General features: G+C 31.1%; 1 protein-coding gene across 1 annotated transcript in view; it reads right to left on the reverse strand.

Moving 5' to 3' along the window:
- The window catches only part of LOC137398787 (malignant fibrous histiocytoma-amplified sequence 1 homolog), a 61,285-nt gene that overhangs the window by 20,432 nt on the left and 16,213 nt on the right, over nucleotides 1-24,640 (reverse strand). The window contains exons 4-7 of the mRNA XM_068084964.1: nucleotides 21,426-21,578; nucleotides 10,655-10,792; nucleotides 7,209-7,346; nucleotides 1,531-1,668 (exon numbers count right to left, since the gene is read on the reverse strand). Of these exons, the coding sequence (XP_067941065.1) occupies nucleotides 1,531-1,668; nucleotides 7,209-7,346; nucleotides 10,655-10,792; nucleotides 21,426-21,578 (567 nt within the window). The remainder of the gene's footprint in view (nucleotides 1-1,530; nucleotides 1,669-7,208; nucleotides 7,347-10,654; nucleotides 10,793-21,425; nucleotides 21,579-24,640) is intronic.

A 24,640-nucleotide genomic window follows, 5' to 3' on the forward strand; every position in this document is an offset into this window, starting at 1 on the left:
TATATATATCTGAGTGTTTGTTCATTAGTCTGCCATCTGTATGTCTAGATATGGCAATAAACTAATAGGAACAAAATGATCGTTGTACACTTAACATGAACTTGAGAAATCTGTTTCTACAGAAAAGCTGGCTAAGCGCTATGCACTATGAGTTACGAGTGTCGATCAATTGTAAGATCAAATCGTCACAACAATGCCATCAAAAAATATATAAATCTATAAGCTATATACTGACATTCTATTAAATGCTACAATTATATATCCATGAACAAGTGACATGAATGAACCATGCTTATATTTACAGAAAGTAAACTTAATGTTTTTCAAACCAAATCAATTACATCATTTGCTCGGAAAGCTGGGTTCTGATTGTAGCTATCAATGGAACAAACATCTTCTGGTTGTTTAATAGCTTCTACAATGTATTCTCACCTCAACTTTTTTTCTACTCTTCCGAACTAGTTGAAATTAGCGTCCAAACAAGTTTTTGACAGAGCCAAACCTTCACGCATTGCATGGAACCCAAAATCAACCGGTAAAGGTTTTGCTCGCTCACTTAACTTTTGTACGGTTGTAAATGTAAACTGTTTTTTATGAGTTTTAGGTATCAAGAACATGTTAAACAAAAAACTGTAATTAGCCTGCAACAATTATTAATTATTTTTATGGTAGCGCTTTCTATTATTATTGTCATGGTAATGCTTTCAAATATCAACAAAAAGAAGAAAAGCTTTGAAGTCGGACAGTGAGATAATTAGTTGTTATTGATGTATACGATTCATTATTAATATTATTTTGTAGACACTTTTCGACTGACTGTCAAAGACTGTCAATAAATTTGAAGATTGTCAACGTGGCGGAAAAATAAAAATCGTGTTCAATTAAAGAGTGGCGCTCTATTTTTCAATCCCTCTTAGGATGGCCGTTGAATAGGAGTGGTGTTCATTTAGAGGTTTTATGGTATACATGTATATGTTAATATATATGTATACACATATATATAGATATATATATATATATATATATATCGCAGATATCGTACTCGATATTCAAGGGATTGCTAACTAATTGCCAGAATTCTAACTAAAATTAATCCATTATTAATAACAGAACAAGATAAAACATGAGCCAATTTTTTGCTAATAACATAACATAGTCAGGTCCGAGGCTTATAACTAATTTTTTATTTAATCGACCATTCATTTGACTTTGACACCATTTTTCAAACTTTAAGGCAAATAGACACAGCAAATAATCACCTGGCATATTTTTATAAAAATCTAATTGATGTATCATTAAAGCCGCCGGCCTGCTAAAAATAAAGTTGACAGTTTGATAAAATTAACAAAAATTACTAGTTTTTGTTTTAAACCTATGTGAGAAGATGATACACACATGAAAGGTTACTGTATTAGATATTGAATTACAAAGAAATAAGGGTGTTTCAACAAAGAAGTCGACATGGCTGCGTATTAAAACGTAGTAAAATTTTCTCCGATATGGATTCCTATAAAGCATATACATATGTACTTCTCTGGGAGTTGTTTTATTTGACAGTCTTGTAGGTCCAGTTCTTCTAGTAAACTCATTGCTGCGATAGCCTCAGGAACCTCTCCAAAAGGGTTAAAAGAAAGATCTAATTTTCTTAGAGACATCATTGTGTCCAACCTAAAACCAAAATATTGTAAACCAGTAGGACTCTCACTGAATATCCCTATATTTCATGAAATTTTTGTAACAGAAGTATTATAATTAGAACTATATTATAAAACTATAACCTCACAATATTTGTTTGTTTACATAAAAACCAAAGCAGGACAGGCATGGAGAGCTATGGCTAGTCAGAAAATATATAGCACTAATACATACTACACCCATAGGTATACCCAACAAATAATAATCATACATATTATGTTACTCATCATACATATTATATGTTACTCATCATATATATTAAATGTTACTCATCCTGCATATAATATGTTACTCATCATACATATTGTATGTTACTCATCATACATATTATATATTACTCATCATACATATTATATATTACTCATCATACATTATATATATTACTTATCATACATAGTATATGTCACTCATCATACATATTATATGTTACTCATCATACATATTGTATGTTACTCATTGTACATATTATATGTTCCTCATCATACATATTTTATGTTACTCACCCTGCATATGATATGTTACTCAGCATACATATTATATGTTACTCATCATGCATATGATATGTTGCTCATCATACATGTTTTATGTTACTCATCATACATATTATATGTTGCTCATATTATATATTACTCATCAAACATATTATATGTTACTCATCATACATTATATATATTACTTATTATGCATAGTATGTCACTCATCATACATATTATATGTTACTCATCAAACATATTATATGTTACTCATCATACATATTATATGTTACTCATCATACATACTACACGTTGTTCATTATACATATTATATGTTGCTCATCATACATATTATATGTTACTCATCATACACTATATATATTACTTATCATACATAGTATATGTCACTCATCATACATATTATATGTTACTCATCATACATATTATATGTTACTCATTGTACATATTATATGTTCCTCATCATACATATTTTATGTTACTCACCCTGCATATGATATGTTACTCAGCATACATATTATATGTTACTCATCATGCATATGATATGTTGCTCATCATACATGTTTTATGTTACTCATCATACATATTATATGTTACTCATCATACATATTATATGTTGCTCATCACATATATTATATGTTGCTCATCAAACATATTATATGTTACTCATCATACATTATATATATTACTTATCATGCATAGTATATGTCACTCATACATATTATATGTTACTCATCAAACATATTATATGTTACTCATCATACATATTATATGTTACTCATCATACATACTACATGTTGTTCATTATACATATTATATGTTGCTCATCATACATATTATATGTTACTCATCATACACTATATATATTACTTATCATACATAGTATATGTCACTCATCATACATATTATATGTTACTCATCGTACATATTATATTTTACTAATCATACATATTATATGTTACTCATCATACATATTATATGTTCCTCATCATACATATTACTTGTTGTTCATTATACATATTATATTTTACTAATCATACATATTATATGTTACTCATCATACATATTATATGTTCCTCATCATACATATTACTTGTTGTTCATTATACATATTATATGTTGCTCATCATACATATTATATGTTACTCATCATACACTATATATATTACTTATCATACATAGTATATGTCACTCATCATACATATTATATGTTACTCATCGTACATATTATATTTTACTAATCATACATATTATATGTTACTCATCATACATATTATATTTTACTCATTACACATATTATATGTTACTCATCCTACATACTAAATGTTGCTCATCACATATATTTACTCTTTTATAGTAGTTTAATACTAGTTTTATTTCTTTTGTTTTATAAAAACTGTTGTAGTTCATATGATCATATGCAAATATATCAGTTCACACAAATGGTTATGCTTTAAATTTTTCTACCAGCATTGGTAATCGAGACAGGTTATTCAGAAATATTCTATAATAACTGAGAAAACTATTAAACAATCATGTAAATCCAGATTTTCTTATTGATTCAGCTGTATTCATCCTGAATACATAATGCTGAAATGCAAAATTTCCTGAAATGTGATGGACAGGACAATCTTGAAGTACATGTAGCTGCATGATGTTTTCCATAAAGTTGTAATCTCAAACTAATTATGGTTATAAATTTTAATCATGTTACAGAGTTTATTATATTCAAAATTAAACATTTTAACAAATTATGAGTATTCCTGCTTTCAATCTATACACATAAATCTCAAAGTTTGTGTGTGTTTCTGTGTGTGTTTGTCTAGCTATAGCTATTAAAATCTTGAAATTAAAAGCTCGCTGCTTGCTGGATTTGAACTCACGTTGATTACAACTGCAAGTCTAAAATCGACAAATTTAACAATTGAGCTTTAGAGACTTAAAATTTTAACATGCTCTAATCATATACTGTACACCTTTTACTCGATTGCACATGCTACATGACGTATTGATAGAAACTTTATTAATTCTATGAAACACAATGCTTTTTTGTGTTTGCTTGAACTTTTATTTCCGGTTTTTCGTAAGATTTAATTGCTTAATCGCGGTCAAGGCTAATACTTTTCACATGGACAATTGTATTATCTCGAGTAGAAATAGCCTCTACATTCTCTCTCCGTTCGATCAGACAAAGTACCAGACAAAGGCATTCCGGTATCTCATTTTTACATTTGTACCAGTATTGAGCAGCACCATTATCGTCGTATTCAAAGAGTAATGGATATCTTCTGCTGGAACACTAACCTTTTGTATACACAACCACTTTTATGCATGCACTGTTATTATTAATTCAACAAATTCCAGATTTTTATTTTGTTTTCTCAGTTCGTATTAATAGTATCATTACCAAATCATATTTTATTGTAATCGCAACAAAAGCAACTCATTTAGCTATTACTTGCTAATTATTTCATGTTTACATTTAAACACTTTAGTAGTTGTTTTACGTTGTTTCTTAATTTATTTGAACTGCACACAACACTTTTCTCATGATATGAAAATGGAAAGTTAGAGTTTTAGCTGCTGTTATATGTTAAATGAAAATAAGTTTTCTGTTCAAAGACTTTTATTACCCAGGGAGCGCCGAGCATTCAACTAGTAAATATTTAACAGTCGTATGTATCATATATACAGATTTATTCCTTTCTACACAAAAATGTGGTTTGCTTATGGTAGAGCAGTAAAGGGTTTACAATCTACAATAATTTTTGATCAATAATTTACATGTTTTAAGCAGGAAGTTGGAATAGGTAAAATTGTGTCATAAATCATTACTCACTCAGCAGATGTTAAAATTACTACTACTTGAGGTACCAAAATTATTGAAGCTTTATTAAATAAATTTTCCATTTATGTAGCTTTCAATAAATAGCTTGCTTTGCTGGTGGCAAAAACTGAATCAAATTTTCTCATACTATCAAAATGGCTGCCTGTGATCACACTTAAGCGCAACGTATTTTCAATTACGAATGGCTGAACTAGTAGTTGCACCATCAACACACTGAAGATGACAACTCTAAGTTGGTGACAGTTACCGAATTTTAACTATTAAATATGATATTTAATTGATATTGAACTAATGTTTTTTTGTAACTATATACATGTATTTACTTTGCATGTATTTGCTATTTACCTTTGCAGGCAATTATGATAGTTGAATGATGAATGACTAGTACCATTCACTTTTTGTTTCTACTTACTACTGACTTCCTGTGTACTACTGAAATTATGGTGAGAAAGGTGGTGAGAAAATAGATAAGTGGCAATCATGTCAAAATGTGTTCTTTTGCAGAAACTTAGACATACAAACTACAGATTAGAGTGTATTTTCCCAAAAAGGTCACTGATGAAAGGAAAAATGTCATCTTTAAAGTGCTCTTTTAAACTAGGCATTTTTTTTAGTTGTTGAGGTTCAATTGCCACTAAACAAAGACATGTCTAGCCAGGATCATAGAGCAACAGTTTGTGAAACAATGTTCTTAGAAACACGAACAGACTTTGCTTGCGATAAGCTGAGCAGATGTGATACTTGATATTCGCGGGATTGCTAACTAATCAACAGATTTATAACTAAAATTAATCCAATTTTAATAACAGACGTAAATTAACACATGAGCTAGTTTTTTACTCATAACATAATATAATCTAGTTTGGCTCTCCGCTTGTAACCAAATTATTTATTTAATTTTTCATCTATTTGATTTTGACCCAATTCCTTACACTGTAAGGCATACCCAGCAAATAATCGTCATGCATATTTTACGTTGCTCATCGTACATGTAAATGACCAATAAAAGCACTGTGATGTTTTATTAAACTATGTTAATTCATATTATCACATCCAGAAATTTTACCTCACAGGTGAAAAAAGATGAAGGAAAGAAAATTCACAGCGGCAGTAATTAAACGTTGTTTTGCATGAATATTATCTTATAATTGAAACAACTACATGTATTTTGGTATCACCACAGTTATCTTGTGTTGTAATGCATGTATATGCATGGACAAACTGAGAGCAGTTACTTATTCTTATCTACAAAGTTCAATGCACAATAAATATAATCATTTTACATAGTTTTTTATTTATTAATTTGTTAAACACCTCAATTATTTGTGAAAGAATTAACATAACAATTTGGTGGTATGATTTAGTTATTTAGAGAGAAATTTTAATGTTTTTGTCACATTTTTTAATCAATAATTAATTTTCTATTAATTCAAAGCGAGAAGTTCATGTCTTTTTTAGGCACGGATAAAAGCTTTTTGAATATAAGATATTTCTAGACATGAAAATTTCAGTTCCTGGTTGGTTTTTAATGAAAAAAAGAAATGATAGTAATACCAACAATACAAAATGTAAACTTTTCCATAAAAAGAATATGTTGTGATGTCATATTCTAATCTTGTTACAAAATATATTTTAATGAACTTTACAAAACAGCTACGAAGCTAATTTAATGGCTATTTTACGATGTGCAATGTAATATGACAAACATTAGTGGTACTGAGTGAAGAGTTTTGCATCTGTGTAAAGACTTCATAAGAAACTTTAATACTATTTTCATAAATGTTTATTATGGAAGGTATATCAAATACTCTAAACTCAGTTTAAAACCAAGCAAAGCACTACTGAATTAATTCAACACAATTTATTGCTGCCAGTTTAGCAAACAAGATGCATGCAAATCCTAAAGACTGTTTCATATAAATCTACTGAATGTATCATTGAAGCAACAGCCTTTTCAAAAATAAATTTGAGAGTTTTATAAAATTAACAAAAAATGACAAGTTTTTTGTTTTAAACCTATGTGAGAAAATGATAAACGCATGAGCCATTAGTGTATTAGATGTAGAATTACAAATAAATTATGGTGTCTCAGCAAAGAAGTCGACATGGGTGTAAATTAAGAGGTAGTAAAATGTGCTCTCATATGGATTCATATAAAGTATTTAAATATTTACTTCTCTGGGAGTTGTCTTATTTGACAGACCGATAAATTCAGTTCTTCTAGTGAACTCATTGCAGTGATAAAGTCAGGGACATCCCTGAAAAGGTTGCCAGAAAGGAGTAATCTTCTCAGTGACCTCATCGTGCTCAACCTAAAAAGAAAATATTGTAAACTAGTAAAACTCTAATCAAGGATCCGTATTTTTCTTGAAAAATCCTCTGACAGAAATACATGTATTATAATTGGAATTATAGTACTCCAAATTCCAACAAAAATGTTATATTTAGAATTATGTTATAGTATTATATAACCTCAGATTCTTTGTTTGTGTACATAAAACCAAAGCATGGCAAACATGGAAAGCTTTGACCAGTGACAGAATATACAACACTAATACATACTACACTCATGGGTAAACCCAAATAATAATCATACATATTATATGTTACTCATCATACATATTATATATTCCTCATCATACATATTATATGTTACTCATAATAAATAATATATGTTACTCACCATACATATTATATGTTACTCATCATACATATTATATATTACTCATCATACATATTATATGTTACTCATCATACATATTATATGTTCCTCATCATACATATTATATGTTACTCACCATACATATTATATGTTACTCATCATACATATTATATGTTACTCATCATACATATTATATGTTACTCATCATACATATTATATGTTACTCATCATACATATTATATATTACTCATCATACATATTATATGTTACTCATCATACATATTATATATTACTCATCATACATATTATATGTTACTCATCATACATATTATATGTTACTCATCATACATATTATATGTTACTCATCATACATAATATATGTTACTCATCATACATATTAAATGTTACTCATCATACATATTATATGTTCCTCATCATACATATTATATGTTACTCACCATACATATCATATGTTACTCATCATACATATTATATGTTACTCATCATACATATTATATGTTACTCATCATACATATTATATGTTACTCATAATACATATTATATGTTCCTCATCAAACATATTACATGTTACTCATCATACATATTATATGTTACTCATCATACATATTATATGTTACTCATCATACATATTATATGTTACTCATAATACATATTATATGTTCCTCATCATACATATTACATGTTACTCATAATACATATTATATGTTCCTCATCATACATATTATATGTTACTCATCATACATATTATATGTTGCTCATCATACATATTATATTTTAGTCATCATACATATTATATGTTACTCATCATACATGTTATTCTAAATACTAAAGGTGACAACTCTCAGTTGGTGACAGTCACTAAATTTTAACTATTAAGTATGTTATTAAATTGATACCGAATTAATTAGTCTCTGAATATATACTTACTTTTGCATGTATTTACTATTCACCTTTGCAAGTAATTACAATAGTTGAATGATGAATGACTAGTACCATTCACTTTGTGGTTCTACTTACTACTGACTTCCTGTGTACTACTGAAATTATGGTCATGTTATTCAAAAGGTGGTGAGAAAATACAGCATTGAGAATCATGTCAAAATGTGTTCTTTTCATGGGTCCACAACCCCAGATCTACAAACTACAGCTAAGAATATATTTTCACAAAAGGTGGCGACTAAAATGACATCCACCCTTAAAATGTTCTCTGATACTAGACATGTTTTCAGTCGTTGAGGTTCAACTTCCTTTTGACCCAGACAAGTCTAGCCAGGATCACGGAGTGATAGTTTGTGAGACAATTCACTTAGAAACATGCAGTAATTCTGCTTGCGGTAAACTAAGCAGACCTCGTAATCAATCTTTGTGGGATTACCAGCTAATGAACATATTTCTAACTAAAATTAATCCAATATTAACAGCAGACCCAAATTAACACATGAGCTAGTTTTTTTATAATAACATAACACAGTCTGGCCTTTGGCTTGTAACTAATTTATATACATGATCCACCATTTATTTGACTTTGAAACCATGCCATCCACTTTAAGGCCTACCAAGCAAATAATCGTCATGTAAGTTTTATATTGGTTATCATGAATGACAAATAAAATTATTATGTTTCATAACACCTACTTTAGTTCATATGATCACATCCAAAAATGTTTGCTCTTGCCAAAAAAAGCGAAAGAGAAAAATCTTAGAGCAGCAGTAATTTAAACTGGTTTTGCACAAAACTTTTCTTATAATTGAAGTGACTATTTTGGTACTGTTGCAGCCTCCTTGTATCCTAATATAAGCTTGTAGTATCAGAAACTGAGACTGCAAAAAAGGATTTTAAGCATTTACATACTTTATCTATAAAATTGAATGCTCAGTTGTACCTTTCAATAATACAAACATTTTACAGAGTTTTCTATATATTACACCGTTAAACAGCTCAATGTGATATTTTGTGTAAATGAATTAAAGCCAAGATTTTGGTGTTATGATCTAGTTTTTCAGAGAGACATTCTAAGGTTCCTGTCACATTATTTATTCAATATTTATTTTTCTATTAATTCGGAGCGAGAAGTTCATGTCTTTTTTAAGCTCGGATAAAAGCTTCTTAGATATAAGATAATTCTAGACATGAAAAATTCAGTTCCTGGTTAGTTTTTAATAAAGAAAAATGAAAGTAATACGAACAATACAAAATGGGAACTTTTTCCATACAAATAATATATTGTGATTGCCTTATTTTAATCTTGTTAGAAAACATATTTAATGAACTTTACAAAAAATAGTTACCTACAATAGCTTTAGTAGGCATGGTCTACAAAGAAATGTAACATTTAGTGCTTTCATTTAATGTTACATACAAAGAGTTCTTACCTTTGAGATGGACGTGTAACATAAATGTCGAATCTAACTTATATGAATTTAGCTTATTAAAACATATTTGAAGGAAGTTTTAGCATGCATTTTAGTTAACTTTTAACTAAAGGTTTATCAGTTATCTGTTTCTGAACCTATTTTTACCATAATGGATGATGCTGAACTGAGATATACTTGCCAAATGTTAATTTCGAGAAAAATTGTTGCCAATACCGTTTTGCAAAAAAACAAATTAGCCCTAGTACGACGAGGAAAAAAAGTCATCGTGTTTCATGAAAGTAATAAAGTTGCTACAGTTTCACTTACTACGCCATTTAGTGTGTAAAGTCAGGAAAAGGGTGTATAAAGTATACAGTGAAAGCTATGAATCGTCAGATCCTTCATGAAATCGTGGATAGACAAGTGGATTACAAACTTGCAGTTGCAATCGCCGTGAGTTCAAATCCAGCAAAATGCGAGATTTTAATTCCAAGATTTTAATAGCTATAAACAGACAGATATCCCGACAGACAGATGACAAGCTTTGAGAAGTAATCAGATATACGGTATAAACATAATTACTTCTCTGGGAGCTGGCTTATTTGATTGTCTGATAGGTCCAGTTCTTCTAGTGAACTCAATGCAGTGATGTTCTCAGGAACCTCTCTGAGATGGTTCCCTGAAAGAATTAGTTTTCTCAATGACTCCATTGTATCCAACCTACAATGAAATATTTCAAACTAGTAAACCTATCACCAAAGATCCTTAATTTTTGTGAATAGTTTCTAATGCAAGTATTATAATTAGAATTATATTACAGTAATATACCAATATGCTTTTTTGTTTGCTTTTATAAAACAAAGACATGACATACATGTAAGCTATGATTAGTCACAGAATAGATGGCGCTAATACATGCTACACTCATAGGTAAACCCAACCATGAATCATCCTACATATTATATGTTACTCATCATACATAGTATATGCTACTCATCATACATACTATATGTTGCTCATCATACATATTATATGTTACTCATCATACATATTATATGTTGCTCATCATACATATTATATGTTACTCATCATACATATTATATGTTACTCATCATACATATTATATGTTACTCATCATACATATTATATGTTACTCATCATACATATTATATATTACTCATCATACATATTATATGTTACTCATCATACATATTATATATTACTCATCATACATATTATATGTTACTCATAATACATATTATATGTTACTCATCATACATATTATATGTTACTCATCATACATAATATATGTTACTCATCATACATATTAAATGTTACTCATCATACATATTATATCTTACTCGTCATACATATTATATTTTACTCATCATACATATTATATGTTACTCATCATACATATTATATAATAATCATCATGCATATTATATGTTACTCATTATGCATATTATATGTTGCTCATCATACATATTATATCTTACCCATCATACATATTATATGTTACTAATTCTACATATTATATGTTACTCATCATGCATATTATATTTTAGTCATCATGCATATTATATGTTACTCATCAGACATATTATATGTTACTCATCATACCTATATGCTCTGATATACTTATATTAGTTTTAGAGTTATATTAGTTTTATACTACTTTTATTGAATCATTTTCATGTTTTATAAAAACCTTTGTAGTTCATACGATCATAAGCAAATCTCTCAGCTCACACAAATGGTTAAACTTTAAATTTTTCTATCGGCTGCAGTAATTAACACTAGTTTGGCAGAAATATTTTATAATAACTGAGACAACTATAACAAAATTATGTAATTCCGTGTTTTCCTATTGGTGCAGCTGCGTTTATTTTCAATACATAGTTTGTTGAAATGTGATGGACAGAAGAACTTTGAAGCAACTGCATCACCCTTTCCATAAAGTTGAAGTCTCAAAACAACTATTATTATAAATTTTACTTATATTACAGAGTTTACTATGCTTTAAATTAGGAGTTTTAGCAACTATTAGTGTTCCTGCTATTAATAATACATAGTCTTTTTGTTTTAAATAGTGAGTATTTGACAAAATTCAAGATTAAATTACTAAACTGCTATAAATTAAAGAGCCTTTGATACTTGACTCTCTTACTGTACTTTGATACTTGACAAAATTACAATCAGATTTTACTTGACCAAGTTTCCCTGTTTCACTATTGAGTACACACGGTACGGAATTGCTTGCAGCAAAGAACACATTATTTTGCAGCTCACTTTGCATATCAGACTTTGCGGCAAAAAACTTGCTATACTGCACTTTTAATCTGTAGCAGGTCTCTAAATATAGAGATTTAAAGGCATTTAATAAAGGCATCAAAAGGTTAGAAACTTTTTAATATCTGATACATGTTGTTAGCTGATACCTTATATACATACATGTATGTTATAATCTATGTTGCTTTCAGTTGGAGACGTTAATAATTTTTTTTCAGTTTGCTAAAGTTGCAAGCCATTTTGGGTTTATAGCTTGCTTATAGTTAACACTTGAAGATTTTGACATATGATTCGGAATTTTATTTGATCATTTAATTTTTTCTATTGGATAAAAGAGCTTGAATTTTTTGATCTCTACAATGTATCTCACAAAGTTGCAAGAATGTTTATGGAACTTATTCCAACATTCACTACAGTTCCCTGCAAAAAACTGAATTTTCTTTTACGATCAAAGTTGAGTCTTAAACCTCTACTTATTACAAGCACTTTTGAAAACTTGTCTATGCACTTTTCCCGATTATGCAATAGATGCAGAATGTGTGTGTCTATCTCAAAATTTTCTAAAAAAAATGTGCAGTTTTTATTAACATGCAGGGTTCTGCAGTAAGAATCAATTCTATGTAAAAAGTTATTCAATCAGGCTACTTAATATTTTACTGTGATACGCAAATAAAATTAGTTAGTTATAATCCTATGACAGATCAATGTTGTTTATTTTGCTGACTTAATGACGTTAATGCTATGACCAGGAGCATGATCTAAGTAAACTTTTTGGCTGTATGCTGTGGATGATCTATGACACGACTGTTGATTAATTTTTAGTGAATTCTCTGCTAAATTGTCACTCCTTGTAACCAACCTTAAATAATGGGTTCACTGGCAGGGCAACAGTGGTGTACTCTGAGGCTAGTGATTCTAATGCCTTTCAGGCAGCACTACTGGTTGGGTAAAATATCATTGCTGAAGGTTATAGAAAGGTTGCAAAAGATAAGTCTGATTTCAATGAATGCACTTAGCAGTTTTTAATGATATTGAACACAGTACACAAAAATCTGTTTCATTCCACTAGTGCCATGACTTTTCATTGGTTTTAAAGATAATGACATAGGAGTAGTTTATTGATGTGTGTCTAAAAGAAGATGAAAAGTAACTCAAGTTCTTAGTTTGTGTATGCACACATGAGGGAAGTTGACCTTCTTTTATGTAGAAAGCATATGACTGCCAAAGTATTATCTGCCAAAGTAATGGTGTAGATATATACACACTTTGTTGTTTGCATATTGTGAGATTTCGCATGAGTCATGTGGCTTTCCAAATTTAAGTTGTTCTACGGTCGTATTGTGTATTGCCTATGCATAATCTTTATAGGTTTTGAACTTTGGAAAAGGTCAATGCAGATATTGTTAATGCATATCAATATGAGTTTGAGTTATGTGAGAAGCTTGAAGACACACTTCAGTTGGAAAGAAGAAAGTTCAAATTGTCTCATCACTGGTATAAGCATTATTATGAATGTACAGATATGAAGTGGTGCTTATGGCCTGGTGATCAAGTTTTTATCTTGTCCACGGATACCAAAATCATACTGATGCAGTTAAAAGGCCCTAGTACGATTGTTCATAAAGTCTGCTTGAGTGATTATGATGTCATTTTAAGTGAGAAGAAGATGATTTTCTATGCCATTCAGGTGAAGCTAATCCTTCTTATGTGAACACTAGTTTTGTGTCCTACACAAAGTTGGTTGCTCAGTTGATGAGATTATTGATGAAAACTTGGCAGAGATTTTTAATGAGATCCCAGAAATTGGCTGTTATAATTCAAAAGAACCATGGAGTGGTTTCAGCTACAAATACAATTTAAGTAAAAATAAGAAAGCAGAGCTAACATTAATTATTGAGAGATATCTAGTGTGTTTACAGGTAAAGCCAAAAATAAAACTCTCGTAGAACATGAGATCAACTTGACAATTAGTAGTCTGGTGTGATCTAAACCTTTTGGTGTGGTTCAATTTGCTATCTGTAACTTATGAATGAAAATGTAGAGGACATGCTGCATATGGAAGTGACTTGTAGCAAAGTGCAAGCTAGGAAACCTCATGACTAAGCTGGCCCATTGACATGACTAGCTCGGCTCAGCTTTACTCAGCTCAGCTGCTCAACAGAATATCAACAAAAAACCAGATACAACGAAGTGGAACTTACCTAATGAAGAGCTTAAAACAAGGGAACAGAAAACATGAAACAGACATGGAAATCTAGCATTTTCTCATTATATGTACCATTTTGGATATGCCTATGTACCAAATTTATCTAAATATCTATGCTAAGCTACAAATGTGCACCTGATTGAGATTAATGTAGAGCAACGTGAAGAAGTATTTTAAGTTTGCTTTAAACTGGTGGCATTAGTGGTATCAAGCAATAACTGGGTCTGCACCAAGATTGCTGATAGATAAATTTCCCGAAACTGCTTTCAAAGTGGCAACTAAAAAAAAAAGTGTACCTAGCCACTTTCTGTCTGCAGCTTTTTAGAGACTACAGAAAACTAGACCTAAGCAAAATCCATCCAAGTGTGAGCTGTTTTATTCTGAAGTGTGATGCTTAGACCACATAGTTAGCAATGACTGAGAATCCACTTTCCACGCCAGGTTGAAAGAGGTGAAGTAGCGGTCTGCATCTTGCGGAAACAAGGAGCTACAAAAATTCCTGAGTACCATTGAGTACTATAAGCAGTACATCATTCGGTTTGCCACAATACATCTGCGCACTATAAGCATACGACCAAAAGATAACTTTGCAGGCGATTAGAAAACAGATGTAGTTTAAACACCTTAAACGCAGCATCACACTGCGCTTTTTTGAGGTTGTCACATTAGTAGGAGCGCTATATCTTGGAGGCGGTCGCCAGCAGACAGGGTGTAGGAGCGGTGCTATTCCAGATGCGAGATGACAAAAAGAAGGTTGATCACTTACTGCAGCAAGATTGTGGCACAGCAATGGTTAAACTGTTGTGAAAGGTTAAGCTATCGGTTGAACTATTGTTAAACTATGTGAAGAAAGTTGCTAGCAGAAATTAAGGCAGACTGTAAGAATGCAAGACCTAGAACTTCTTTTACCGAAGGATGACATTTCTCCTTGATGGCTATGTCAAAGAAAGGAGCTTTCCAGCCAAGTGGTTGGTGGCTGGAGATACTGGCAAAAACAGAACATAATGAAACATTGGGCCAGCCAAAAGCACAGAAACGCCAAAGGCCCAAGTAGACATACCAACAAAGTTTGTTGCCAGCGCGAACCTAGCGATTTGAGGGATGAAGGGAAAACTAAGAAAGTTCGACTCTTTAGCAATAAACCGCATAGGCACCTGTAGACTGCATGAAAGTGATTCATGTATTAAAGTCATAGAATTGATCCAAAGACACTGTTGGTAGCTCTCTTGAGCCCAATAAGTCAGACCCAAAACAGATTTAGTCAGTCGGTTGTCCAGAAGTGTCTCACATCATACAAAGGGTAGATTGGCCCCAAGCTACGAAGACAGCCCTGTGAGGGCAACCAGGCCCTTTCAACGCCAAATCCCATGCAGAGTCTTTCTTGCAACGCTGCTGGCAGCCATGGGCTCAACTTGGCTCGACTCAGCCAAGATATTAACTATGAACCAGATACAAAAGGGTATATCCTATTTAACAAAGAACCAAAAAGAAACAGTGAGACAAAAGTGAGTGAGACAAAACACCTTGAACTTTTCTTTAAATGTGCTTGGTTGTCTATGCTTATATACCTAATCTAATATATATATACTTATACTGAACTACCACTGTGCAGCTGTTTGAGATGGGTGTGCTGCGACGTGAAGGAGTCTTTCAGGCTTCCTTTACAGCAGGTCTGATTAAAGTTATATAAGCTCAGTAGTCGTTGTGAAAAATCTGATGACACCGATATGGTTTGAATTGATTACAGGCAATTGAATAAGACCACACTGTTAATTCTGACCCAAATGAAACAAATACTTGAAATTTATTACAAAGCATCCTAAGCCATGTCCTTTACCGAAATTTATTTCAGAAAAGGTTGTTCACAGACTCTGGTCTCAGTAGGTGTCAGTCAAACATATGGAGATGACTGCATTCGATACTAATGATGACGCATTTGAGTTTTCAAAACGCCTTTTGAACGGATGAATCCAAGTACAATTTTTATGAAGGCCATGTGGAAGCTTATTGAAAGACACCTATATAATTACTACTGCATGGATGATTTGATTGTATGTAGCAGTACTGTGAGTACAATATGCAATGTTGCCTAATTAATAGGAAACATAAAACAGGCCAATGTTACTGCTTGCCCTCAAAGTGCTTGCTTGATATACTTTGAGCTGAGTTTGTGAGTCATGAGTTACACTGTTACGTCGCGAACAATCAAGAAATAATATCGAGATAATATAAGATGCACCTTAACCTAACGCCAATAACGTTTTACTGCCATTTTTTTGTCGACCGTTGAGGTTGAAATGAAGTAACTAATAAAAACGTATGTATTGATATCAGAGGCATCAGACATTGGTATAGATGCTGTGTTGATGCAACAAACAAATGAAAAGCTTTTCTCTGCTAGCTTGGTCAGTGAACAGTAAAACACACAACAGATGTGCTGCACTATGAAAAAAGAGTGTTTAGCTATATAAACATTGTTCATTTATTGTGAAATCTCCTTTGTGTAAGGGACTAAAAATGCGCCTTTGAATAAACTCGATGGATTCCGGTATGTTAACAACTGCTTCATGAAATGGAAAATGGTTTTTGTAGAGCTGTCTTGTCAGAACTGAAGTTTTAAAGATAATCAAAACCTTAGAGCAGACTTCGAGTGTAAAGTTGTTATTGACTAAAATTTGTGGGTTTTTAATGAAATTTTTTGTCTGTTTTTGAACCAAATAAGATTATTTTGTATAATATATTGCCAAATATTAAACATCGAATTGATTTAATAACTTTTGAAATGGTGTTGCTTCATGCTGCAAAACAATGCTTGCTTTTGAACAAAAAACTTTTAGAAAATATCTAATTAAACATACACGTTACGGATCAAAAGTGCAATCTTAGGAAATACATGATACATGTAGGTCTGCAATGGTCATGTACAGAATTGAATAAACCATTCAGTAGTCTCATCAAACCATGCTCTATGTCTATATAAACAAAGTGTTAGGTACACACAACCAAGCTAAATGAAACAATAGCACAAGTAAATAATAAAATCACATAAACACCTATATGTACTTGACATGCACAGCCAAACCCTGATTTTGTGAAACAAGCCCAATGTAGAAAACAGCCTGTTGAGCATCAATATTAGCTTAATAATAGAAGTGTAAACTAAAGTGTGTTAAATCAAGCTGCCAATTCATTGTTATAATATAACTTTACAAATCATTGAGCTGAATTTAAAGTTGTTTAATTAAATTTACCACTATCAAAAGTTGTCGGAATTGAGTCTTACAGCATGCAGCCTCCAACAGATCTTGTGAAGACCAGTTTCAAAAAAATTAAACAATGGTGCAAAGATACTCAGATTTCCAAGTCATGATTTAATTTTACCAAAAACATACATAGCAAAAATGTGCTGAACCAAATGAAAAGTGTACAATATAAACAATATCAACTACAGCTAACTCATAGAACTTACATGTAGCATACATTTTGTTATGCGCCTCTTATGTTTGAAACTGAACTCTCAAACTATGTTAGTGTTTAAAGCTGTTACTTATGTATTTGTTATAAACAAAATGAACTGTTGTAAGAATTTCCACATACGGTTGTATTTAATATCACTAAATTCATTACATTGAGTTCTCAAAAGTGTAAAAAATGATTTCTTTTGAACTACATGTAGTCAGTATTCGACTGCTTAAAGAGCAAACTTATTTTCATGAATTCTAAGTGACATCTCCTGGGTGAAAGTTAAGGATTGCCTCTCATTTTACCTCATTCCACCTTCATTAAAAATGTTTGTACAAAAGTAACTAAGCTTTAAGAAGTGTTTCCTTGATTGGTTAGTTAAGGAAAGAAACTATTCAACTGCAACTTGGCAATAAAACAATTTATGTGAAAGGGTTTATTAAAGAGAGGATCTGACTTTGTTTGATCTAACTATTTCTGATCCCATAAGTGCTTCTGTAAAAGGTAACAAATAGACAGAAATTGGAAAAACCCTAGAATTAAGTCATGGTGAGTCTCAAAGAAAAAGCTGTATAGCAGTACAAAATGTTGCATGGTATATCAAAGATAAAAACATGTCAATTTAGTCATATATCCAAATGATCATTTCTACTATTCTAAGAGCACTCACTCATTGCTTATTTTGCACTTTTATCAATAAAGATTTCTTTCAAAAAACTTCAAAAAGGTGTACCTTCTTGGTTACCAAAATGCTGTCAAAAATGTACAGTGTTTGCTGATCTGTCATATATAAACCTTTTAAAAGAGATAATATTGTAGAGGACCATATTTAATTGTTTACTGGTTGGTATATTTAGAAAGATCTACCAGACATTCAACAACTTTAATCAGAAGAACTTCAAAGTAAACTCTAAATATATTGTAAAGAATTTTGACCAGCCTTTACTCAGGCAAGATCTAGCTTGTGATAAATGTTGCACACATGTAAAAGAATGAGTTCGTTTTTTCTTTCGTTTTTATTACCGAAGGAAATTCCATTAGTCGTGGAGCTTGCGACTACTGCTCTGCCCTCTCATCGAGAGCGCGCCCTATGTATACATGCGGATTACTCGTTTCGAATAATGGAACCGAGTAAGAATTTGTATAAAGGTAAGAACAACAGCATTGCTAATACGTTGGCATGGTTATAATAAATAAACAGATTATTAATGATACGATACAATATAAAAGAGCAAACACAACATGTTATATATAAAGAATGGTCATAAGGAGAATACGTTAATAGAAAGTCATGGCACCGGCTTCCGTCACATTATTTGTCTAAATTAACATTTTTTAGATGTTTCAAGTGAGAAGTTCTCATAAATTACTATTTATTAAATTAGGTGTACTATTTCTTACTACTAATTAAAGTACCAAAAACCATGTTTTAAGGTTTTCTTGTAAAAGAATCAAATGTATGAATACTTTATTAATTACCTTTGTGGTTGGAATATAAAAGCTAACTTTATAGCATTGTCAAAATAGTCATTTCACTGATTGTATATGTACTGAATGTATATGTAAGCCGGAGTGTAAGCATAGCAAATCATAGACCAAGAGGTAGAGTTAGTGGTAAAGATTCATGGTATAATTTTGTGTTCAAATCTGCAGGTGTTGATTTCTTCTAGTTGCCTATTGATTTTTAATCATGATTTTAATTGCAAATTTTTTGCTCTGGTACGTTTTCATGAAATACATTTTTTTATATCTAATAACAGGATATCATAAGTTATCAAAAAAGCTTTTTAGTTTGTAAATTTTGCAGTAAAGCCCAAATGCCTGAAAAAGTCTTTAGTGCGCATAGAGGCAAGGATATAAAATTTTGTTCCTGAGTAAACCAGAAATGAGATTTGTATAATTTGTGTAAAATATATTTATTGAATTGGCTTCGATTTATAGTTTCATTTATGTGTGATTTTCAAAAAAATTTAAAATTTGAGTATATTTTCATTGCAACATAAATATCAAGTTTCAACATAGGTTTTTTAAAACATTCAAAATGCAGCAAACAACAATTTGCTTGCAAACAGGAAACTGCCTTCCACATAGTTGGTTTATTAAACAATATTGAAAAATGCTACAGATCTCCAGATTTTAAAAATTATTTTGAAGTCTACAACATATCTTTTTGAATAAAACAGGAATATTTGTTAATTTCAACAGGCACATGACATACTGTATAAAATCTGTAGGTTGTTGACAAAAAGCAAAGTGAACTGGCTTCAAATTTGGATATTGAAATAAGAAAGGAAAAACTTCACAGCAGACAAAAAGTAAAAACAATATAATTTAGTTTAAATCATGCCATGAACTAAATTAATTTAGTAAGTTTAAACCAAAGAAAATTTTAACTACTTCAAACTTGACACAAATTCATTTTTTTAGATCATGTTCCAAAATTATGTATTCAAAATTATTTTTTGATCCTGTAAAATTGTATTGGTGTTCTTTTGATATAAGATGCTAGATTTTTGTTTTTTAATATGTTGCACAGCCTATATTTACACAATTATTTAACGCTGAAAAAGAGTAAAACAGTCTAATACTGGAATTATTTTAAAAATAGCATTTTGATAATTTTACTTCGGATTCGCTTTCAGAGTATAGTAAACAACTAGCTCACAGGGCATGACCCCTAGTAAAGGCTGTCATTAGCAATTGCTGTTAAATTTAAATACACTTCAATAATATTTTTATTTATTAATTACAATGTATAAAAAACTAAAGCAGGTGTATAAATGTTTCCATAGTTCTATAATTTCCGTAGTAAAAACAGTTTTAGGGCAGTTAAAATGGTTAAACGACGACCTGATTAAATGTAATTAAAAATAGCTACAACATTTTTTTATTCATATCTATTATCAAACTTGATAAATTTTGGTAGCTTTTAAAACTGCTAAATAACTTGCTCAAGCTATAGCAGTTTTTGCAAAAAAATAGAAGTTTTTGCGGCTTTCTGCTATTTGCAAAGTCAACAAGGCTTTGTAACTTATTTTTTGCTGCACTTGCCTTATGGCAATCTATTGCTGTACTAAAATTAGTATTTTAGTTAAAGATATAATTTTTGTGTTGCGAATACAAATTGTGCAACCTTAAATTTTGAAAAATTTAATTGAATGTTAATCGCTCATAACACAGCCAAATGAGACTTGAATAGTGTGAGATCTGTCTTTTTGTTATTAATCATTAATAAAACAGAGTGCTTGCGGTTACCGCCAATAAGATACAGGCTTTTCACTAATAAAAATACTTCATGGTTTTTTGGCTCAGCTCAACCTCAAAGGTTATTAATCAGAGCAAGTATCAGCATCAGGTAAGTTGTCTTATGGACATGAAACTTTTTTTTCTTACCTATCTGGGAGCCAATTGATCTGGTTGTATGACAAGTCTAGTTCTTCTAAAGACGTCAATTTGGTCACTACCTCAGGCAATGATTGAAGAAGACCATGCATACAAAAACAACCAGTGATCTTCAGAACCTTTAGTCTTTGTAGCTTGTCAAACCTAAAATATTATGATATGAACAAGATCTATGGTATGTTAGCCATGTAAAAATTAAACTCTACAAATAATGGTGAAAATGTGATTACGTAATTCAAATGGCAATAAACCAGAATGTATTGCTGTTATTACTGTCAGTGTGATGACTTCAACAATAAAAAGCATTTTAACAAAGGTTTAAATAATATTTAAACCTTTGCTCTTAATATTAAAAAAATGCTGTTGTTAAATTTTGATATTGTTGTAAGACAAGTCTAGTTATTTTAATGAAAGCAGTTTCGCCACTTCTTCAGAAACCGATGGTTGAGAGCCAAGGTAAGAAAAAAACTTTTTATGATCTTCAAAACCTTTAGCTTTAGTCTTTAGCCCAACCTGAAATATGATGATATAAATAAGATGAGCAATTTTAAATACGGTTCAACAAATCATCAACTTTAGACATAAGCTAACAGTACCTGTGTAATTATGAGTTCACTTCAGTAAAAAACTAGTTTAAAACACTAAAGACATGGTGAACCTTTTGATACCAACAAACTGTTATATAAATTTTGGTACAAGTCAACCTTTAAATAGGCAAACATGAGGGAATATAAAGAAAAACCAGGAGGGATGCCCCACAAGATGCTATACAAGCTGCTGCAAAGCTGGTTAATGATGAAAAACGATCCCTGAAGCAAGCTGCCAAGTCATGTAACATAAACCATGTTACTCCATCTTGAGCTCTCAAAAGGCGTGTTAATGGCTATCCAAAGAACCGACTTGTATTTAGCACCCACCAATGATAATGATGAAGAAAGTGCGGGTAGGGAAATCATAGATTACATCAAAAATTTACAACAAAATTTTTATGTAGTTGTACGATTTGCCTGCAAAAGGCGAGCAAGCTTCTTCGTTGGCAGAGTGGTGAACATAAATGCCGGTACAGAAAATATAGCAGTGCAGTATCTTAAGCGGAGTGAAGAAGGTTTCGTAACTCCAGATGAAGATGATGTTTTCAGTAGACAGGATAGCGCAAGGGTACTGCAGATCCAATTAATGTTGGGGGGGGGGAGAGGGAGCATACTGCTAGATTGGCACATCGACTCAAGTTTTTAACTGATCTTACAGAAGTCAAAGAATAAAGAATTTTATTTATAGATTATAACAATGATCGATGTTGATGCCTTCACATTATCAATTGTTATTAAAATACTTTTAATATTCTATTCAAATACAACTTCTGTGTTATACGAGGCATTATTCTGGAGAAGAATGTCTGTTTCAACCAACCCCTATCATGTTTCAACCTGCCCCATATGCGGGGCAGGTTGAAACGATGCACCTCATCATGAAAATTTTCAATAATTGCGCTCAAGGATTGAGCTACAAGTACTGTTTATTTTTGCATTAGTAGCCTACCCCATACATTTTTAAGTAGTAAAGAACAATGGCTGGCGGCAGAATAAGATTAAAAGTAACATCTGTTTCAACCAACCCTACTCTCTTACGCTATTAAGAGATATGCATTGCTCGCCATGACGAGTTCAGCATTATCCTCTAGCATATACAGTATAACGCATGCATGCGCTAAATGACGTATTATTTGAAACTCTATGAATTCAATTAGCTCTATGAAACACAATGCTTTTTTGTGTTTTCTTGAACTTCTGTTTTCGGTTTTTTGTAAGGTTCAATTACTGAATCTGGGGTCGAGGCCAATTCTTCTCATGCAGACAATTATATTATCTCCATGCGAACAGCCTCGACATTCTCTCTCCATTCGGTCAGACAAAGACAGTTCGATATCTCATTTTTACATTTGTACCAGTATTGAGATGTACCATTATCGTCTTATTTAAAGTTTTGATGGATGGCTTCTGGTGGAACAGCAACATTTTTTATACACACACACACTTCTATGCAAGAATTGTTATTATTAATTCAACATATTCTAGATTTTTGTTTTGTTTTCTCAGTTCGTATTAATTGAATCATTACCGAATCACCTTTTATTGTAATCGTAGCAAAACCCACTCAATTTAGCTATTACTTACAAATTATTTCACATTTACATCTAAACCTTTTTATGGTAGTTTTACTTTTTTTAAATTATTTGACCTGCACAAAAAATTTTCCTCATGATATGGAGTTTAAAAGTTAAAATTGTTTGACACAGTTTAAAAACATTTACAGTTGTTTTTATTTTCGTTTAAATTATTTCAACTGCACAAAACACTAATTTTCTCATGATATGAAGTTTGTAAGTTAGAATGGCAAATGTTGGTATATGTTAAATAAAAATCAATTTGATGTCCAAATACTTTTTTATTACCCGGACTACGCCAGGTAGTACAACTAGTTCATTTATATAAACTATTTAAAAAAACAGGTCATATTATACCTGCCTTACTACATTCAGACCCCATAAACATGCTGAAAATGCAATTAGGTTATACAAATGGCAATGAAAATAATATATTATGGTCAATACTTTTAATATTATTACATCAGCAAGTAAATTAAACAATTTTAACAAATAGTAACATTCTATACTATAGCAAAAGCAATATCCTTCCAAATGTACAATGTAACAGTTTACAGCAAAAACAGAAACAGTTGATGGCAAACAAATTACATTGTGTTGGATTCAAACTCACAACTTTCATTATGGTAGACTAGCACTCAAACAACTGAACAAATTATTTGTTTACTGGCATATCAGAATACGTGTATGTAGGGTTATTACATATCTCATGACTTACTAGACTGCCAGGATCCTAGTAATATTATAACAATATACTTTAAAATATGAATGCTCATATAAACATAATATTCTTTATTATAATAAGAACCATGTTCATTTATTCGTCCGTCAAAAGCCACAGTTGATGGCAAAAAAGATTGTATTGCGTAGGATTCAAACTTGCAATTTTCGTCATGGTAGACCGGCACCCATACAATTGAACAAATCGACTTCTCACTGATATATCCAAATAATAGTATGGATCTCTCATGGCAAGGTCCGAGTAATAATATTAATAGGCCTTAAAACATGAATGTTGGTATACACTTTTCAATTATCTGGT

The sequence above is a fragment of the Watersipora subatra genome, chromosome 6 (genome assembly GCF_963576615.1).
Source record: "Watersipora subatra chromosome 6, tzWatSuba1.1, whole genome shotgun sequence".
Taxonomy (NCBI): Eukaryota; Metazoa; Bryozoa; class Gymnolaemata; order Cheilostomatida; family Watersiporidae; genus Watersipora; species Watersipora subatra.